We start from the raw sequence: 16,982 nt of genomic DNA, 5'->3' as shown, positions 1-16,982 counted from the left end.
AGGCCACCTCTGCAGGGTGAGGACTCCCTGGGCAGTGCTGGTCAGCCCCCAGGACTCCGCCTCTGCAGCCAGATATTCTGTCTCAAGATAAGCCGCGAGGCTGATCGTTAAGCCGGTCTTTTCTCCAAGCGCGAGGCACCAATGGACACAGCACAGCACCAGCATCACCGTGGGGCCCGGCCCTGGGCCGGGAGGTGCTGCTGACGTGGGGAGCGGCCGAGCCCGCTGCGCCCACGTGGATGCGGCTAAGCGCACTGCACGGCACCGCACAGGCCGGCGGGCCCACACCCGCGACGTGCCACGAAGAAGTCACACAGGGACGCAGCGGCAGAGAACAGTTTATTGACCAGCCAGAGCCCCAGCCGGCAGCAGGTCCCGTGCGCGCGGACGCGCTGCTGCTATGGGTCCCCGCCGCCTCCCCACCACCGGTCTGCGTGGCCAAGGCCCGGGACCCACCCGCGCAGGACGAGCCTGCACAGAGGCTGGACACCCAAGGTCAGGCCCGCAGCCGGCCCAGCGTCTCCTACCCTCGCTCTCGGGGGCCGCACGGCCGGCCATTGAGAAAGTGTCTCCAAAGTAGCGAAGCGCGCCCCCGCGGGCGGTGCTGGCAGAGGCAGCGCGGCAAGAGCTGGCAGAGGAACGAAGAGGGCCACGGCCACAGGCGGCCTCTGGCCCCGACCACGCCCCGGCTTCCCCCAACTCCTCAAGATAAGCAGGTTCGTCAACCAAGAAGAAGAAAGCCAACGCCACATGGCGCGGGGAGGGACCCGCGGCCTCGGCCTAGAAGTCCAGCTGCGGCCGCGCCGAGCAGGTCGGGTCTGAGACAAGGCACTTACCGCGGGGCGCCTGCGGGGGCAGCAGCGAGCCCCATCCGGCGCCAGGTAAGTCCCAGGACGCTAGGCCCGCCCCCACTGTCCTTGGGTCAGGTGTGCCTGCTGCCCCGCCTGCCGCCCGGCCTGCTGCTGGCCCTGGCCCGCTGGCGGTCGTACCGCACGGAGACGAGGAGGAAGAGCAGCAGCGTGGCGCCCTGGATGGCGGCCAGCAGGAAGAAGTAGTAGTTGAGGTGGCAGCCGTTGATGTTGCCTGCAGGGAGGAGACGTGTGAGCTGCCCCAGGCGGGCGGCCCTGCTCCGCCCTGCTCCCTGCCCTCCAGATCCCTCGCCCCTGACGCTGGAGAGCCAGCGCTGCCTGCGTGGGCCCCGGCGGCCTGCGCCGCCCGTGTGTCAGCGTCTCCTGGCGCAGCGATCCCCTCGGCCACACGAGGGGCTTCTGGTGTCTGCAGCTCTGCCCAAGCAGCGCCAGCCGAGGGCACAAGGCTCTCCCCACACCAGACCGTGCATCCCTGCCAGCAGGGCAGCTGGGCGGCTGGCACCCACACGAGGCTGCTCCGGCCACAGGAGGAGCCCAAGAGGGCCAGGCCCTCCACTCAGCATAGCTACCCTGGGGGTCCGCCCCCACTGGCCCTGAGTGGGGCTGCTGAGCCGTGTGCCAAGATCCCCCCGCAGGCACCGGGACCAGGACACGCGGCCTAACTGGGCTCTCAGGGCAGCCAGCCGCAACACCCCCCCCAACCCCCCCACCCCACCCCACCCCACCCTCCCTGTGCCCAGCCGCCGCTCACCGTAGTCTGTGTGGTTGCTCATCCACCCGATGGCTTTGAGGGACACCAGAGCCAGGAGCCCCGAGCCCACGAAGGAGCCGACGCCGGAGAAGAAGAAGAAGAGGCCCATGATGGCGCTCTGCATGGACTTGGGGGCCGCCGAGTACGCAAACTCCAGGCCTGGAGGGACGAGGTGGGTACGTTACAGGAGCCGACTAGGGTGGTGGTTCTGGCCTGTCTGGCCGGGGCCCCAGCCAGGGGGCAGAGCCACAGCCTCGGGCCTGGGCGGCTGCTGGCGCCCCCATGCCGGCTGCTCCCCGACACTGGCCGCTCCCCCACGCGCCCGGAGCTCCTCACACAAGACAGTGTCGGGCTCGCAGGGTCCCCGCTCTGCGCGGAGAACCAAGGACACGTTCCCGTGCGCTCGCAAGTGGGAGGAGTCTGAAAGCGAACATGTGCACTGGAATGGGGGTCCGCGAGAGCCCTGCTTCTGAGGCGGTCTGCTCTGGCACGGCCCCACAGGCAGGCCCGCGAGCGGCGTCAGAGGGCCATTGGGAGTGCGGCCTGTGGGGCCCCGCCCAGCCTGGCAGCCCCTGGGGAGAGCCAGCGCCTCCTGCCCACACCCCGTGCCCTGCCCAGAACACCGTCCGCGCAGACGCCAGCAGCGGGAGTGGCCTGGAGAGTGTGTTCCAAAGCCGAGGGGTGCTTCCTTCTCTAGCTGAGCCGAAGCCCGGGCTGGGGCGTCTGCCAGCGGTCGGACCCAGAACTTACCCACCTGGCCGGCCCTTCCTCTGCTCTCCGGAGCCCCTTTCGGGCAGCCGAGGAGTTCGGGCAGCCATCTTGTTTTCAGACCAAGCAGGGGATGCTCGGTCAGCATCCCTGGCCATTCACCCACTCACCCCCTGGAGTGGGACTCCGCACCAACACCCCAGGGCCAGCCCCAGTGGACCCCCGTGTGCCCCCGGCAGGTCCCCGCCCTGCCCCTGGCCTCACCTGCGATGCTGGCGAAGATCTCGCTGAGGCCGATGAACACGTACTGGGGCACCTGCCACCACATGGGCAGGTCGGCCGCCTGGTACACCACGTTCCCAATGGTCTGGTTGATGGTGTGCTGCCTGACCAGGTCCAGCCTCTTGCTCTCCAGGATTCCTGCAAGTCACAAGCCGTTCAGTGGAGCATGTGCTGCCTTGTGTTTCCAATTCCACAAAAACACACCAGACGTCTGTCGGCCGGCCCGGAGACCACAGAGGACAGGCCCAGAGGCCACGAGCGCACAGAACCCCCACGGAGACCCCAGACATCAGTGACTCGCTGGAGTAGGAGAAAACCCAACCGTCTTCCAAGAAGGCCTCTCTGGAGTGCGGGTTTCTGAGGCCTGGGACTCATTTCCTTAGTAAGACCTGCATCAGTGTGCGCGCTGGCCGGGAGGCGACCGCTGCTGCGCAGTTGCCGGAGTCACGCGCCCTCCTGGCCGAGCCTGACCAGCAGGCCTCGCCGCAGCGGAGGCCGAGTGGGTGCAGGAATTTCCGCGCTTTTTGTCATACGAAAGTGGTTTTGTGGTTCAGTGACTTTCAAATAGTGATGAAAAAAAAACGGCTAAGCAGGCTGCTACAGCCGGTGACACTGGAGCCTTCTCAGCAAGATGCTTCACCCTGGAGTGGGCGCAGGGCCCGAGGGCCGTCTCTGCACCCGGCCCGGGAGATGCCGCGTGGGCGCCGTGGAGGCCCACACGGGTGCCCGGGCGCCCTGCAGCCTGCAGTGGCCAGAGGCGGGCTCACATCTGGGAGGGTTATGAGGAATTATGGGCCACCCGCCAGCGCTGCAGCGCCATCCGGCAGTCGGCAGCTGCCCGAGACCCGCTGGCTCAACCCCCAGTCCCACCCGGAGCACCCCTGGGCTCTGAGCTCCTGGAAAGAAGGGACCAGTCTTCGGGGAAGAAATCGTGCACTTCGCATCGTGAAAACCTAGAAAACGAAGCACATTCCCGTGTACGGTGACGACCCACGTCCTCTCCCGGGGCCGGGCGCTGGGTGAGGGCCGCCCCCGCCGCCGAGCCGGTTCTCAGCAGGAATGAGGCCACAGGGCTGCTCACCTGCAGCGAAGGCAGAACACATCACAAAGAACATTCCGACCGCGATCCTCTTCAAGGACGACGGCAGTAAGCCGCTTCTCCTCAAGAGGGGGTCCACCAGCTTGTCCTTCAAAGGGATCAGCAGGAGGATGAGCACCGCATCGAACAGCGTCAGCCAGGCTGCCGGGAACTGGAATGTCAATACACAAGAAGCCCGTTTGTTTTCTCTGCATCACGCGAAGCCACTTAAGAGCACTAATGTCTAAAAGGGAGAAACTTGTTTCAGGAACGGCCCTCGTGCAGGGAAGGCTCACCCCGCGGGAGAAAGGCTGTGCCTGGACACGGCCCCCTGTGGTGCTCAGGGCCCCGCCTGTCTCTCTGCACTGGGGGGGGGTCAGGTGAGGAAGCTCACTGAACGTTCCACTGAAACTCAGCTGCTTAACCCGGCGGTTGACACAGCCAGGCCCGCGGGGGAGGGGCTCTGACGAGGGAAAGTCACGTTTCAGTGCCAACATCTCCCCCCCCCCCCCGCCCCCGGGGGACAGGACGCAGACTGCGCCGGCGCTCTCACCGTGTGAGGAGTGGTCGTGAGATTGGAAATTTCTGGAATCCTCAAATGAAGACTCTGCAGCACATAGGTCGTCTGCATCTGGGCATGAAGAGCAGAGGCACCACCTGAGCAGCTCCGCCTGCGAACTCGCCGCCCGGCCCTCCCCTGGGCAGCGGCTCCTCCCCGCAGCCCCAGGAGTCAACTCTGGTGTCCCAGTAAGAGCCAGAGGCGCGGCCCAGAGAATCGGGCCTGCCCGTCCCAGCACTTCTGGGGGAGAGAAGGTCTTCCGAACACTGCCGGCGGCCAGCGCGGCCCACCGAGACCCGCGGGCCCCTGGGTGCTCGCAGCCGGTGTGCCGGGCAGGGCCAGGCCCGCCGTGATGGCGCAGAGCCGGGCGGCCGGGGCACTCACTTGGAAGTACACCGTCCAGTAAGGGATCAAAGCCAAGAACACAGGCATGATCTTGACCAGGGCTTTCACGTCTTCCACTTTCTCTTCCGTGAAGGGCCCTCCACGAGACATCTTACATGAATCAAACAGACTTTGTTTAGAAGATGGCTGAAAGACGCCAAGGCCTTCACTTTGGGAAATAAAATGAAGGAATTAGTTTTTTTCCACCCCCAGAAATCAACTATTTGGCAACAAATCAAGTCTGGGGTTGCGCCCCACCAGCTTCTGCGCGAGCTGCTACTTCCGCTCCCACTGATCGCACCTAACGTGGCTGCCGCGCTGCCCCTGGCGCTCTAGCCGCGCGCGGGAGGCCCTGGGTGGCGACACCGGGCAGCAGCCTGTGTCTGCGCAGCCTCGGGCTCAGCAGCAGCAGCGACAGCTACGTCGCTGGCTCCGTGTTTGAAATGCAATCCGCCCCGGGGGATGTGGATGTCCACGCGGGCAATTTACCCAACGTCGAGACCCGACGGCCACAGCGACGCCAGAAGCGTGGGTGCAGGGGTGGCGTCACGGGGGCAGGATGGAGACGGGAGGATGTCAGCTGGCAGCTCAGCACACACCACACCTCAGGAGGGACCCGGATGCCCTGCTGGGCCCTGGGCAGGGGAGGAAGCCCCGAGGAGACTCGCTGGAGCCCGGGGGCTGGGTCCTGAGCCCAGCAGCCTTGGCTTTGCGCGGGCGGCTCGACCGCTGGAGGACGGGACACCGCCTGTGGGTGCCGACAGCGGGCCATGCCCGGCACAGGGGCTCCCTCCTGGCTAGCGGCTGGCAGCTGCCGGCTCGCTACTGTGCTCGGGCATTGCTTATGACACACACATCACGGAGCAGTGATCGATATGAAGTGGTGATTACAAATTGCTCCCGTTGCGCACTATCGTCTAAACCCAGAGACACCCGGGCAACCGCCACCGTGAAACAGCTTCCGGCCCCCGAGCCAGAGGCGCACGCAGGCACCCTTTCCCAGCCCCACGCGCGACGCCAGGCGGCTTTTGTTTCGTAACTGCTGACATTTAACCTGCCTCTAATCAAGGAAATATCCCATTTTCAACAGAAATAAACCTAAATTCTATTTCACAAGGTCCAGCAGGTGCCCACTCGACGCCCCGCTCCGCCCCCAGAGCTGGAGGCTGCAGGGTGAGTCTCCCGCAGACGCGCTTCCTCTTCTGGGCGGCAGAAACACTCAGAGTGAAACCAGCTCCGCGGCGTCACTCGTCTCTTCATCTGAAAACGTTCCCGACTTCTCCTAATCCTCTCCTCCTCTGCTGCCCAGAGGACCCGCCCGCCCACAGCCTGAGACGACCCGGGCCGGGTCTCACCGTGAGACGCTGAATGCGCGTCCCCGCGGCTGCGCAGCCCCGAAGCCTGGCAAGGTTTCCACGTGCACGTCACTCGTGCTCCGCCTCGCCTGCCCGCGCGCCCAGCCCGCACAGCCCGGCGGGGACCGCGGCCACGAGCAGCCACGGACCGGACCCAGAAGTGGACACGCGCCGTCTGTAGGGTCCCTGTCCCGGAACCCACCCCAGCAAGGTCCCGAGTGGCCGGATGCGCAACCCAAATACCACGCACTCAGGCACGCCTCAGCCACGCTCCCCCGCCCCACGGCGGAACAGACGCGCTCATTTTCCTTTAACATCCGCAGGGGCACACAGTCAGCCTGCAGCCTGCAGCCTGCCCGCGGCCTAGCGGTTGAGTCTCAGGCTGTCACCCCTGTGGCCTGAGTTCTATCCCCGGCCAGGGAGCTAGCCACAGGACGCAGCAGACCTCTCCTGTCTCCCCACTGCGCCCCTCAGCAGTGGATTTCGGTAGAGCCGCCTGTTCTGCTCCCCACTCTGCCTCTGGGGAGTCCTCTGGCCTGCACCCCAGTTCTTCTCCGCCAAAAAAAAAAAAAAAAAGGCCTGGTCAGATGGTCAGACACAAACATGGTTCTGGACATGCTCTGAAAGCAGTGGTGGTCACGGGGGCGCAGGACTACATGGGCCTCCCCTGGTCCTGCCAGGCCCACACTAGACACAGGGAGCGGAGAGGGCGAGGCCATCAGCCTGCCCAGGGCCAAGGCCAGCCTAACGCAGAGGAGGGCACGGACCTTGGGTTTTCTTGACCTCCGCAAGCCGGCCTTCCTGGGCCAGAGGAGACGTCCCAGATCACACCACACAAGAGACCAGACCCAAAGCCAAACTCGGTCCAAAGCCTCTTCACTGGGGCACCTGCGCACGAAGATCCTCTGGGGAGGGGCTGCTGGGTCCTAGGAGGACGCCCAGGCCGCAGAGCCGTGCGCCGCTGAAATTCACAGCAAGGGCCTGGCAGGCACTGGGCTGCTTGGGTTCAGCTGCACCAACTAAATTCTCTGGTCTGACCCCAACGCACGTGGCTGGGGCGTGTGTGACTGCCGGACACACGGACCGCGGCAGCTCCAGGAGGCCAACCGGGAGCGAGGGCCCCACCAGCAAGGGGACAGCTGGGGAAGCCAGGACTGTCCGGCCTGCGGCAGGGAAGCGAAGGAACGCCGGCCACCAGTGCTGGAGACACATGCGGAGCCAGGAGCAGGGCGGCCGCCTGGCGCCTCCCACCCCAAGCTGCTTCGCAGGAAGCTGTGTCCGGGTAGTCAGCCGCACTCACGCAAGGACTCACTCCCTGAACCAAGACATACCGAGGGGCCCACTGTCAGGGCCATGGCTTTCTGGGGTGCTGGGAGACGTGCGACCCCAAGGGCCTGTGCCACAGGCTCCAGAGCGCTGCTGTTGGAAACAAAGGCTTCAGGAGATGTCAGCGACACCCCAGGGAACCACAGCACAGAGCTCCAAGGCCCTCTGGGCCCAATGCCTGCTCTCCGGTTACTCAGCATGCAGTGCCCAGTGCCCACCGCAGCCTGCCTGGGCCGGCAGCTTCCCCAGGTGTGGGGTTTCGGTTCAAGGGACTTTCAATGCTAAAGCTGGGGAGCCCCATGCAAACGGGTGATGCAGTCACTCTACTCGCTTCTCCAAATGCTGTTCTCATGTCCCTCTCTGGGTAACTGGGCTGTGCCAACCCGCCAGGCTATGGCCCCAGGTGGAAGCAGCAGCCCATGGAGGGGCAGAGACACACACACAAAATAAGCTACAGCTTGGTTTTTGATTTGAATGGTTTCAGAGCTTCCTGAACGGAGAAGTGCATGAGGAATGCAGGGTCGCGTCTCCCTCTGCATCCTTCTATGCACCCCATCTCTGTGGAACTGGCTGGGTGGGGAGCGTCCACCCGGGTCAGTGGCGAGAGGATAGCGCGAGCTGTGGGGATGGAGCAGCCTGGCACACCACCAGGCCGGCCGGATGCTGGGCCTCTCGCCCCCATGGCGGAGCCGCAAGGAGAGCCACACTCACCCACTCAGCCTGCGCTCCCGGGCTCGCCTCTGGGGAGAACAGGAATAGGCCAGGATTTTGAACATATCGGAGAAGGCGCTGCCGTCGGGAGGCTTGGTGACGAAAACTTTCAGGCCACAGAGGAAGACCAGGAAGGCCATGCCGATGCAGACGGTGGGGATGATGTAGCCGGCCAGAAACCCCACGTTCTGCTGGACGTAGGCGATGCCACCCAGCGAAAGGATTGCTCCCAGGTTGATGCTCCAATAAAACCAATTAAAAAACCTTCTTGTGGCTTCTGGACCTCGATCTCTAACCTGAAAAACAGGGAGGAATAAAGACTTACAAGGGTCAGCTTCACGGATGAAACCACACACACGAGGCACGACACCCCTGCTGCCCGCAGCCCCCCCTCGAGCTGGCTCGCGGCGCAGGTAGGCGCGACAACCGCAGCCATGCCCACCCCGGGAGAGCCCACGAGCCCGAAACCCATTAAGCCTACAGCCTCTCCCAGGCTCCTCAGTGGGCACCTGCTTTGGAAACATCTGGAACACTCCTTAAAAACACAGATTCGTGGGACCCACGTCCCAGACCTACCCACGCACCATCTCTGGGGCTGGGCCCAGGAAGCTGCGCTCTAAGCAGCTGTGCAGGGATTTCTGCTCCTGGCTGTTGGACCCGCTGTCACACACCTAAGGGCCACATGGCACGAAATCTGGAGCAAAGAGGAAGTGAAAGGCTCAAGCCCAAACCACGAGCTGTTTTTAGATCTGAAGACTTCAACAAAACCAGGGGAATTCTGGTAAGACAGACTCCAGAACGCGGCACACGTGAACAGCGAGGTGGACCAGGGCCTCGAGGACACTCCCATGAGCCCCCCGCCGGGCTGGCCACAGTTCCCCGGGGACTGGGCCCACCTCGACGCCCTTCCACCCGGAGTTTTAGTCACGGCGACGCCAAGAGAAAGCTCTGACGGTCAGTCTGTCCAGCAGACTTCAGCCCACGGGGCGTTTATTTTTTTTTTTTTTTAAAGATTTATTTATTTATTTATACAAGCACTGGGTACAGTCAGAAGCGCGGGAGGGTGAGAGAATTCACCAGAGCCAGAGCGGGGAGCAGAGCAGGCAGAAGGACCGAAGGACACTGCTGAGGGGAGCAGCGGGCGGCAGGAGAGGTCTGCGCGCCATGTGGGACCCTCCTCTGGTGGCCGGGGAGCAGCCGGGGATCGAACCGGCGCTGCAGAGGCTGCGGGCAGCTTCGCAACCCAGCGCCCAACCACTGCGCCACCAGGGAGACCCAGCCCACGGGGCGTTTAAACAAAGGCCGTGCTGCCCGGATCTTCTGCCGCCTCACCCGGGGCTACGGGCCAGGGAAAGGAGGGACCTCCCCTGACAGTCACAGGCCGGACTCGTGAGCCCCAAGGCCGCACCCCTTCCTAAACAACAAAGGAGGTTCTCCAGAGGCCAGAGACCCAGCCAACGAGCGGAGCCCGAGCATCTCCCTGGATCAGACGACTCGACGTCACAGTGTCTCCGTGAAGATTCACGCACCGACACGGTCATCAAAAAAAATATTCTAAACCCAAATGATTAAGCGTGGCTACTGTGTGGGCCAGAAACACACGTGGCATAATCGCACGGTCTCCGCGCCAGAGGCTGGCAGCCCAGGTTTAAAGGAACCCCGCGTTCTGAGACCGCCGTCCCCACGGCGCCTGGCCGGACCCCCGCAGGCGGCCTCCCGCGCCGGAGAGGGAGCACCAGAGCGCAGCACGAGGCCGACTCGCACAGCGGGGGTGGGGCGGGGGATGCACCCGAAAAAACCAAGCACATCAGCTCTGGGGCCCGCCTGAGAGAGGGGCCGCCAGACCAGCCCCCGGTGTCGGCTCGAGGAACAGGCCAGGAGGCGGCGTCACCCCAAGGCCGGGCCAGACAGGGCGTTCTGTAGCGCAGGGGAAGCAGCGCCCACGGGGCCGCCACCGGGTCAGGCGGCACCGCGCCCACCGGCAGCCGCCTGCTCTGGAGAAAGGCCTTCCAAGGCACAGGCGCGGCAAAGCCAGCCTCTTCCCTCCGGCGCTATGGCAAATGGGCACCGCCCCGAGGAGTGCTGGCGCTGAGAGGCCGGCCGGCCCTGGGCACTGGGTGCCGCGGACACCCCGCAGCCGCCGCCGCGCATCTGCTGCCCGCTGCTCTCCCCGGGGCCTGGCCCTGGAGGCCCCGAGCTGGAGACGAGGCCAGCGCGACGGAGAAGCAGAAAGCACCGGAGAAAGGTTTCCCGGAGACGAGGAGGGCAGGAGACAGCCCCGCAGCCAGCACCCCCAGCCCCCTTCCCAGAGCAGCCGCGCCCGGCAGGAGACACGCAGCTGTGGGGGCCTGTGCAGAGGGTCCCGCTGACCGCACCGCGTGCTCAACGTCCGCGCTCCGAGGGGCTCGAGCGCACAGCTGCGCTGCCCGCGCCACCAGCCAGGCCCACCTTCCCCTCCCCCCAGCAGGACCCGTGTCCTTCAGCGCTCAGGGTCCTGCCCCCACGCCCCAGGGCTCGCCCGTCTTCTCCACCCGTGGCTTCGTCTTCCCAGACGTTTCATCCGATGGAGGCCTGTGTCTGGCCTCTCCCTCGGCCTCCTGCCGCGCAGGTGCGGCTCGCGGGCAGGTGTCAGGGCCTCCCCCCTTCCTGGCCGAGCCTAGGCCGGCGTGTGGGGGCCACACCTGGCTTCTCCACCCGCCCAACCACTCTCCCTTCCCGCGTGAGCGATGGCAGCCTCGCAGCAAGGCCGAGAGAGCCGTAGTTGGCTTTGCCGGCTCTTCCCAGCTTTGTCCCCGGACACACGTTCACACGTGGACGCGCACTTCTGGACGCGTGGAAGGGCCGTTCCGGCAAGACTACGACGCTGCTGGGTCCAAACCCAGTTGCCCTGCCCCCCCCACCCCGGTCAGGGCCTCCCGCGCTGCGCGCGGGACAGCACTGTCCAGTAGGCGGAGGCGGACACAGGGCAGAGGGCGAGGAGGCCCCACTCGCCAGCGTCCTCGTGCCCGGGGCGCCGTCCGCCCGGCCCTCACAGACAGCGCGCCGGGCGCCGGGCCCAGCAGAGCCGGCTCTGCAGCTTCCAGGACGCGGGTGTCAGCCTGGCGGCGGGGGCACTGCCCAGGCGGCCGGACCGCGCGGCACCTACGGGCGGTGACAGAGGATCTGTCCTGAGGGGAAGGCAGGGCCAGGGAGACCTGGGTGGGCGCGGATGAGACCAGGCCCGAGGCGCGCTCCGGGGCGCAGAGAACAGCGACAGCCCAGCCTCAGGCGGCGGCGGAGCCCGGGTCCCCGCGGCGCTCGGTCTCCACAGACGGCAGCGGCGTCCCGCACCGCCTCCCCGCACCGCGGCCCACGCTGGCCACTGGGCCCACGGCCCCTCGCCGCGCGGCGGGACGGCCGCGCCCGCAAGCCTCGCGCCCGCTGTGGAGGCCAGAGGCCCCGGGGCCGGCGCGCAGGGCGGGGGCCGCCGCCCCGCAGGGCAGGAGCGGGCGGGGCAGGGGCAGGGGCAGGGCGGACCCGCGCCCGGAGCCCCGCGCCGCAGCCGGACTCTCGGCTCCACGAAGCTGCCCGGGCGGCTTCTCCCGCCCCCCAGGGCCGCGCACCTGCCCGCCCCGGCGCCCCGAAAGAGGAAGCGGCCCGGATTTGGCGGCCCCGCGCCCGGCCCGCGCGCTCACCTGGTCGGCGCCGAAGGGCGTGATGTTGGCCTTGACGGCGCCCACGCCCAGGCCCACGAGCGCCAGCGCGGCCAGCGCGGCGGGGGCGCAGTAGCGCGCGGGGCGCGGGGGCCCGCAGAGCGCGGCGCGCGCGCGGGGCGCGGCGAGCAGCGGCAGCGCCAGCAGCCCCAGCAGGTAGAGCGCCAGGCTGAGCAGGATGGCGCGCGCCCGCCCGAGCCGCGCGTCCGCCAGCCAGCCGCCCAGCGGCGACACCAGGTAGCTGAGGCCCAGGAAGAGCAGCAGCGCCTGGCTGGCCTGCGCGCCCTCCCAGCGGAACGGCGGCCCGTTGAGGAACAGCACCAGGTTGGCCGTCACGCCGTAGAAGGCCGCGCGCTCCAGCAGCTCGGCCAGCAGCACCGCCGCGCAGGCCGCCCGCCGCCCCGCCAGCGCCGCCCGCCGCGCGCCCAGCAGCGGCGCCCGCTCGTCGCCCGCGCCCTCCATGCGCCGCCCGCGCCGCGCCGCGCCGCGCCGCCTCTCGCGAGACCCGCCCCCCGCCGCCTCTCGCGAGACCCGCCCCCCCCGCCGCCTCTCGCGAGACCCGCCCCGCCGCCGCCGCCGCCGCCGCCTCTCGCGAGACCCGCCCCCCGCCGCCTCTCGCGAGACCCGCCCCCCCGCCGCCTCTCGCGAGACCCGCCCCGCCGGCTCGCCACCCCGCCCCCGCGCCTCCCCATTGGGCGGCCTGCGCCGCGCGGCCCGCCGGGACTTCCGGGAGCCCGCGGACCGGCTCCGGCTCCGGCTCCGGCTCCGGCTCCGGCTCCGGCTCCGGCTCCGGCTCGGGCCCCGCCGCGCCCCCGCGCCCCGCACGCCCCGGGCAGAGTCCCGCCCCGCGGGTCCCGCGGAGGGGGCGCCGCCCGCCCGGGCCCGGCCGGGAGCCCGCGCCGCCGCCTCCGGCTGGACCCGCTGCGGCCGCCGGGCCGGGGCCCGCGGCTGAGGCGGCCTCGGGGCTGCGCGCGGCTCCACACCGGCGCCCGGCCCGCTGCGGGGAGCGGCGCCCCGGCGCCCCGGCCCGGCCCTGCGCCCCGCCCGCCCCTCCCCGCGCCCCGGCGGGCAGCCCCACGGCACGCGCGGCTCGGCCTCGGACCCCGGAGCCGCCTCCCGCCGCGCGCCCGCGCCCTCGCCCCCGCCTCGCCCGGGCGTCCACGGCCGCGCGCCCACCCGTCTGCCCCCAGGCGCCCGGCGTCCGCACCGGGGCCACCCGCTCCGGGCCGCGGCAGGTCCGGGTGTGCCAGCCAGCGGGTGAGACCCTGACCGGGCCGCCCGCCCTCGCCCGCCCAGACTGACCTCTCGGGGCCGGCCCCGGTGGCGCTTCCAGCGCCCCGGCTAGATGCGTCTCCCCTGGACGTGTCCTGCGCCCCGGCGCGCTCTCTGCGCAGCCCGGATAGTTGCTGGCTTATTTGGCGAAGCGATTTACAGCAGGCCAGGACGGAGGCCTGTGCTTTGTCGCCGCCGCGGCCCGGTGCAGCGGCCCGGGCCTGCCAGGTGAGAGGGAGGGAGGGAGGGAGGGACTCCGAGCTGTCATCTGACGTTCAGGGAGTTTTCTGGAGACCCCGCTGTGCCGCGCAGCGTGAGGCCTCCTGGTGTAGCTGACAGCACAAGCAAACTCCTTGAGGTTCTGGCTTGGGTTCTCGCCTCCGGTCACAACTGAGTCGACTCCCTGGAAGGCTTAGAGCTGATTCCTCGTGCGGTGCCTCTGCCACACTCCGCTGGCCAGCGAGACACCCTGGCATCTGTCCTGAGACCAGGCGGGCTGACGCAGCAGGCCGCGCGCAGGGTGACGTGCACGTTAAATGTGGAGTGAAAGTGCAGTCTTCAGTCACGTGACGGCTCAGTGCTGAAGCTCTGTCCCGTGTAGACCTGCCGCTCTGCAAGGCGGACGCTCGCCCGATCGCCTTATCTGGGAACCATAAAGCTAAGCAGGAGAAAGGGAGGGGCAGGCCCAGCGTTGCGCTGGACAGCGAGGGTTTGAGCAGTTGTTCCAGGTCCTGGTCGTACCTGGCTATCTTGGATAACCCGAGGCAGCAAAACCAGTCCAGCATGCGGATGGTTTGGTTTGGACACGGTGTCGTAGAGAAATCACCCAAGACTCCCCCGCTGGGGAGTGTCCAGAGTAGGGACCTCCACGGAGACAGTGCGTGAGTGGTTACCAAGTGCAAGGGGAGGGGAAGGTTGGGGAGTGGCTGCTAACAGGTGCAGGGCTGTGGGGGTGGTGAAAGTGTTTTCAAGTCAGTTGTGATGAGGCCTTCGCTACTATGAACAGGCTAAGAGCCACCTTGTACTTGGAGTGGATTGGCTGGCTGGTAGGGGAACCACACCTCAATAAAGCTGTTACCAACCAAAGGTGACACATACTTGGGGTTCCCTGCAACTGGGGGAGTGAGCATCAAGACGAGCTGTGGCAACACGGAGGCCTGTGACTGCCTGTGGCACAGCAACACCGCCCAGCCCTGTTGGAGCTTGCCTCTGGGGTCTCTGCCTTCACTTTGCTTTCACAGGCCCACAGGACTGGGCGCGAGGTGTGATGTGGTGGCGAGAACGTGGCCCACGTGGCCTAAGCCTGAGGAGCAGCGGGCGGCTTCCGCTGGGTGCCTTAGGAGCCGGGGCCACATGTACAGAGCTGGCTGCCTCACTGGAGAGCCTGCGATGGCGTGGAGGGAGCCCCAGGGCCCTGCACCCCAGCCGCCTGCCCGATGAAGGACGCCGCATACGCAGCCACGAGCAGGGCCCACAGAGAAACTGCCCCCACGGCAGAGCTGTGAACAAACGAAACGGCTGTTCCTGTAGGTCACCGAGTTAAGGGCCGCTAGTCAGCCTGTGTCAGAGTGTGGAGACGCCCCAGCCCTCCCCAACGGCCAGTCCACTGCCCCGTCACAGCCACACACCTTCAGCTCACCCCGCCTCCCGCGCTCTGTCCTCAGGGTTCGCTCAGCACTGTCCGGTGTAGTAGCCACTTGGGGCTGTTTGAACTGAAAACTCGTTACGGTTTAATAGTGACCGATCCCGCTTCTCAACCACGCCAGGCACGTTGCCAGGACTCAGTAGCTCATGTGACTCTGGCCACCCAGCTGGACAGCGCAGAGGCTCGCCCCATCCCTGCGGAGCGTTCCATGAGGCCACCCTGCTTTGTGCTGATGTGTGGTAAGCGTGACCGGTGGCTGCTCCGCTGCTACGCTCTCTTCCAAGCAGAACCCCAACTCCATTCTTACGCTTGTTCTTTGTCTGCCATCGTGCCCCCCTCGTGAGGCGCAGGACAGCGTGACCGCGCCTCGGCTAATTCACCTGGGCCGGGCTCGGCGCCCCGCGCTGGTCCCTCAGGCCCCGTCTCAGCGGCCAGGGCAAAAGCCGGACTCTTTGAGGCCTCAGACTCCGCCCCCCACCCAGGCCCAGGCGGAGGTGGCGTCTTTGGCCCGTCTGGCAAAGGGAAGCACTCCCATTCCATGACAGCGAGTGGCACAAACTTCCAGATGGGCCCGTGTTGCTGCTGGCGGGCGAGGCACCCGTCCCAGGGAAGGGGAGGCCAGCCTTGCTGAGCCGCAGCAGAGGTCTTGTTGCAGGCACTGCCTGGTGCTCTGCTGCTTGTGGCCAGAGGGGCCCCCGCCCCCCGCCAAGATGCCTTTGGAAAGTGAGAAAGGACTCGGCGCTCACGCTGCGACGGCTCAGCCCCCGTGACTCCCGGCCCCAGATCTGACGCCAGGTGCCTCCTGTGCTTGGCCGGGGTTACTTATGCTGGAGCCCAGCTGCCTCCATGCCGGTGGCCGCCTCCACAGTGGGGCCTCTCACGTGCGGCTCCCCCACAGGCCGGTTCTCGAGTGGCTCCCTGGAGCCCAGCAACCCCCCTTTCGTGTGCTCGTCCTGGAGGCGGGGTGGACCGGTCAGGTGCGAGCTCGAGCCGACTGGTGCTCACCGTCCGGCCGGCCGCAGGCTGGAGGAACGGTCCAGGCAGACCGTGGGCGGGGCTCCCCGAGAGGACGGGAGCCGGGGCCGGCTGGCGCCGAGGGACGCCGCTCCAGCCTCAGAAGGAAAGGCAAGACTCCGCTCCGGGCCTCCGGAGAAAGAGGACGGAAGAAGCGGCCGCCGGCAGCCGGCCTCCCGGGAGGGAGGAGACTGGGTCCCGTCTCGGACAGCCCCTGAAGGGAGCCCCAGAGCCCCCCCCCCCCCGGCGTCCCAAAGAGCTGTTGGTGTCGCCCAGCAACTCACAGAGCCGCGGACGCGGGGAGTCTCCGACACCGCCTCTGGGCACCAGTAGTGGCCGTGACTGTTGGCCACTGTCGGTCAGTGTGGTCCAGCTCTGTCGACAGGTGACCAGTGCTCGGCCTGTGCGTCTGGTGGACACCGTCTGGGGGAGATGGCCGGCAACTTGCGGCCACAGTAAGCTCTTTGTTTCTCGTTTACAAAGTAGTTATTCCCGGCGCCTGAGATCTCCTGGAATTGCGCGCTGGGCATCGCGGCCTCCCGGCCTGTCCTACCATAGCGCCCGCCCACCCGGATTCCCTTAGAGTCCGCTGCTGTCTCTGGAAGGAGCCATGCGTCTCCCCCGCACCTGGAAGGGCCAGATGAATAACTGACCTCAGACAGCGGTGCTGCAGGAAGCACCATTTTGTAGGGCGCCTCTTCTCAAGCCCCCCTGGCAGCAAGGGCGCCTGTGGGGTGGGTGGAATCGCAAAGGCGCCTTTGCAGTGACAGGAAGCCCCTGCCCTGTGCCGAGCTCAGGGAGATGTGGTGTGATGAGCCAGGAAGCCCTCAGCGGGGTGCGGGGAGGGCCCCCCAGCTCCCCCGCGGTGTGCGTGATGGGGCTGCCCCTCGGCCACATCGCTGTGGTTAGCTCCGCGAGGCCAGCTGCTGAGCCTCACTCCGCATCCAGGCCCGCGGCCATGTGGCAGGACTCGTCCCTGGGGGTTCTGCTTCCCCGATCCCCAGTTCCTATGGTGTCAGGCCGCTCACCAGCATGTGCCGGCCCAAGGCGTGAGTGGACCCTGCTCAGAGCGGCCATATCATCTGCTTTTGACTCTCCTTGCTCTGGAGACCTGTCATAAACGGCCTGTCTCGGGGCGTCCCTGTGGCAGCACGTCTCTGCAGATAATCTTAGTAGAAGCAGAAAATGCAAATCCTGAGAACAGCCAGCTGTGGGGGAGTCAGGGCGCACCCCGCCCCCCATCAGAAGGGCCGTGTGCTGGCCACCTAACAGGTTTGCGGGAGGCGTTCCCCCCTTACCGGCGCGAGCACCCATGCATTGCGCTTAGGGACCAGGG

At 67.1% G+C, this 16,982-nt stretch overlaps 1 protein-coding gene across 1 annotated transcript; it reads right to left on the bottom strand.

Moving 5' to 3' along the window:
* Positions 1 to 322: 322 nt before the first annotated feature.
* Positions 323 to 12,177, bottom strand: SLC15A4 (solute carrier family 15 member 4; the record flags this gene model as incomplete). The annotated part of the gene is made up of 8 exons (XM_084253540.1): positions 323 to 1,083; positions 1,621 to 1,779; positions 2,593 to 2,748; positions 3,692 to 3,860; positions 4,242 to 4,319; positions 4,632 to 4,800; positions 8,024 to 8,319; positions 11,698 to 12,177. 8 exons carry the CDS (start codon positions 12,175 to 12,177, stop codon positions 923 to 925), a joined length of 1,668 nt encoding a protein of 555 aa, XP_084109666.1. The 3' UTR covers positions 323 to 922.
* Positions 12,178 to 16,982: the final 4,805 nt, after the last annotated feature.

Source organism: Talpa europaea, assembly GCF_964194135.1.
Source record: "Talpa europaea genome assembly, chromosome: 14".
Taxonomy (NCBI): domain Eukaryota; kingdom Metazoa; phylum Chordata; class Mammalia; order Eulipotyphla; family Talpidae; genus Talpa; species Talpa europaea.
This window is presented reverse-complemented; position numbering and strand designations above follow the sequence as displayed.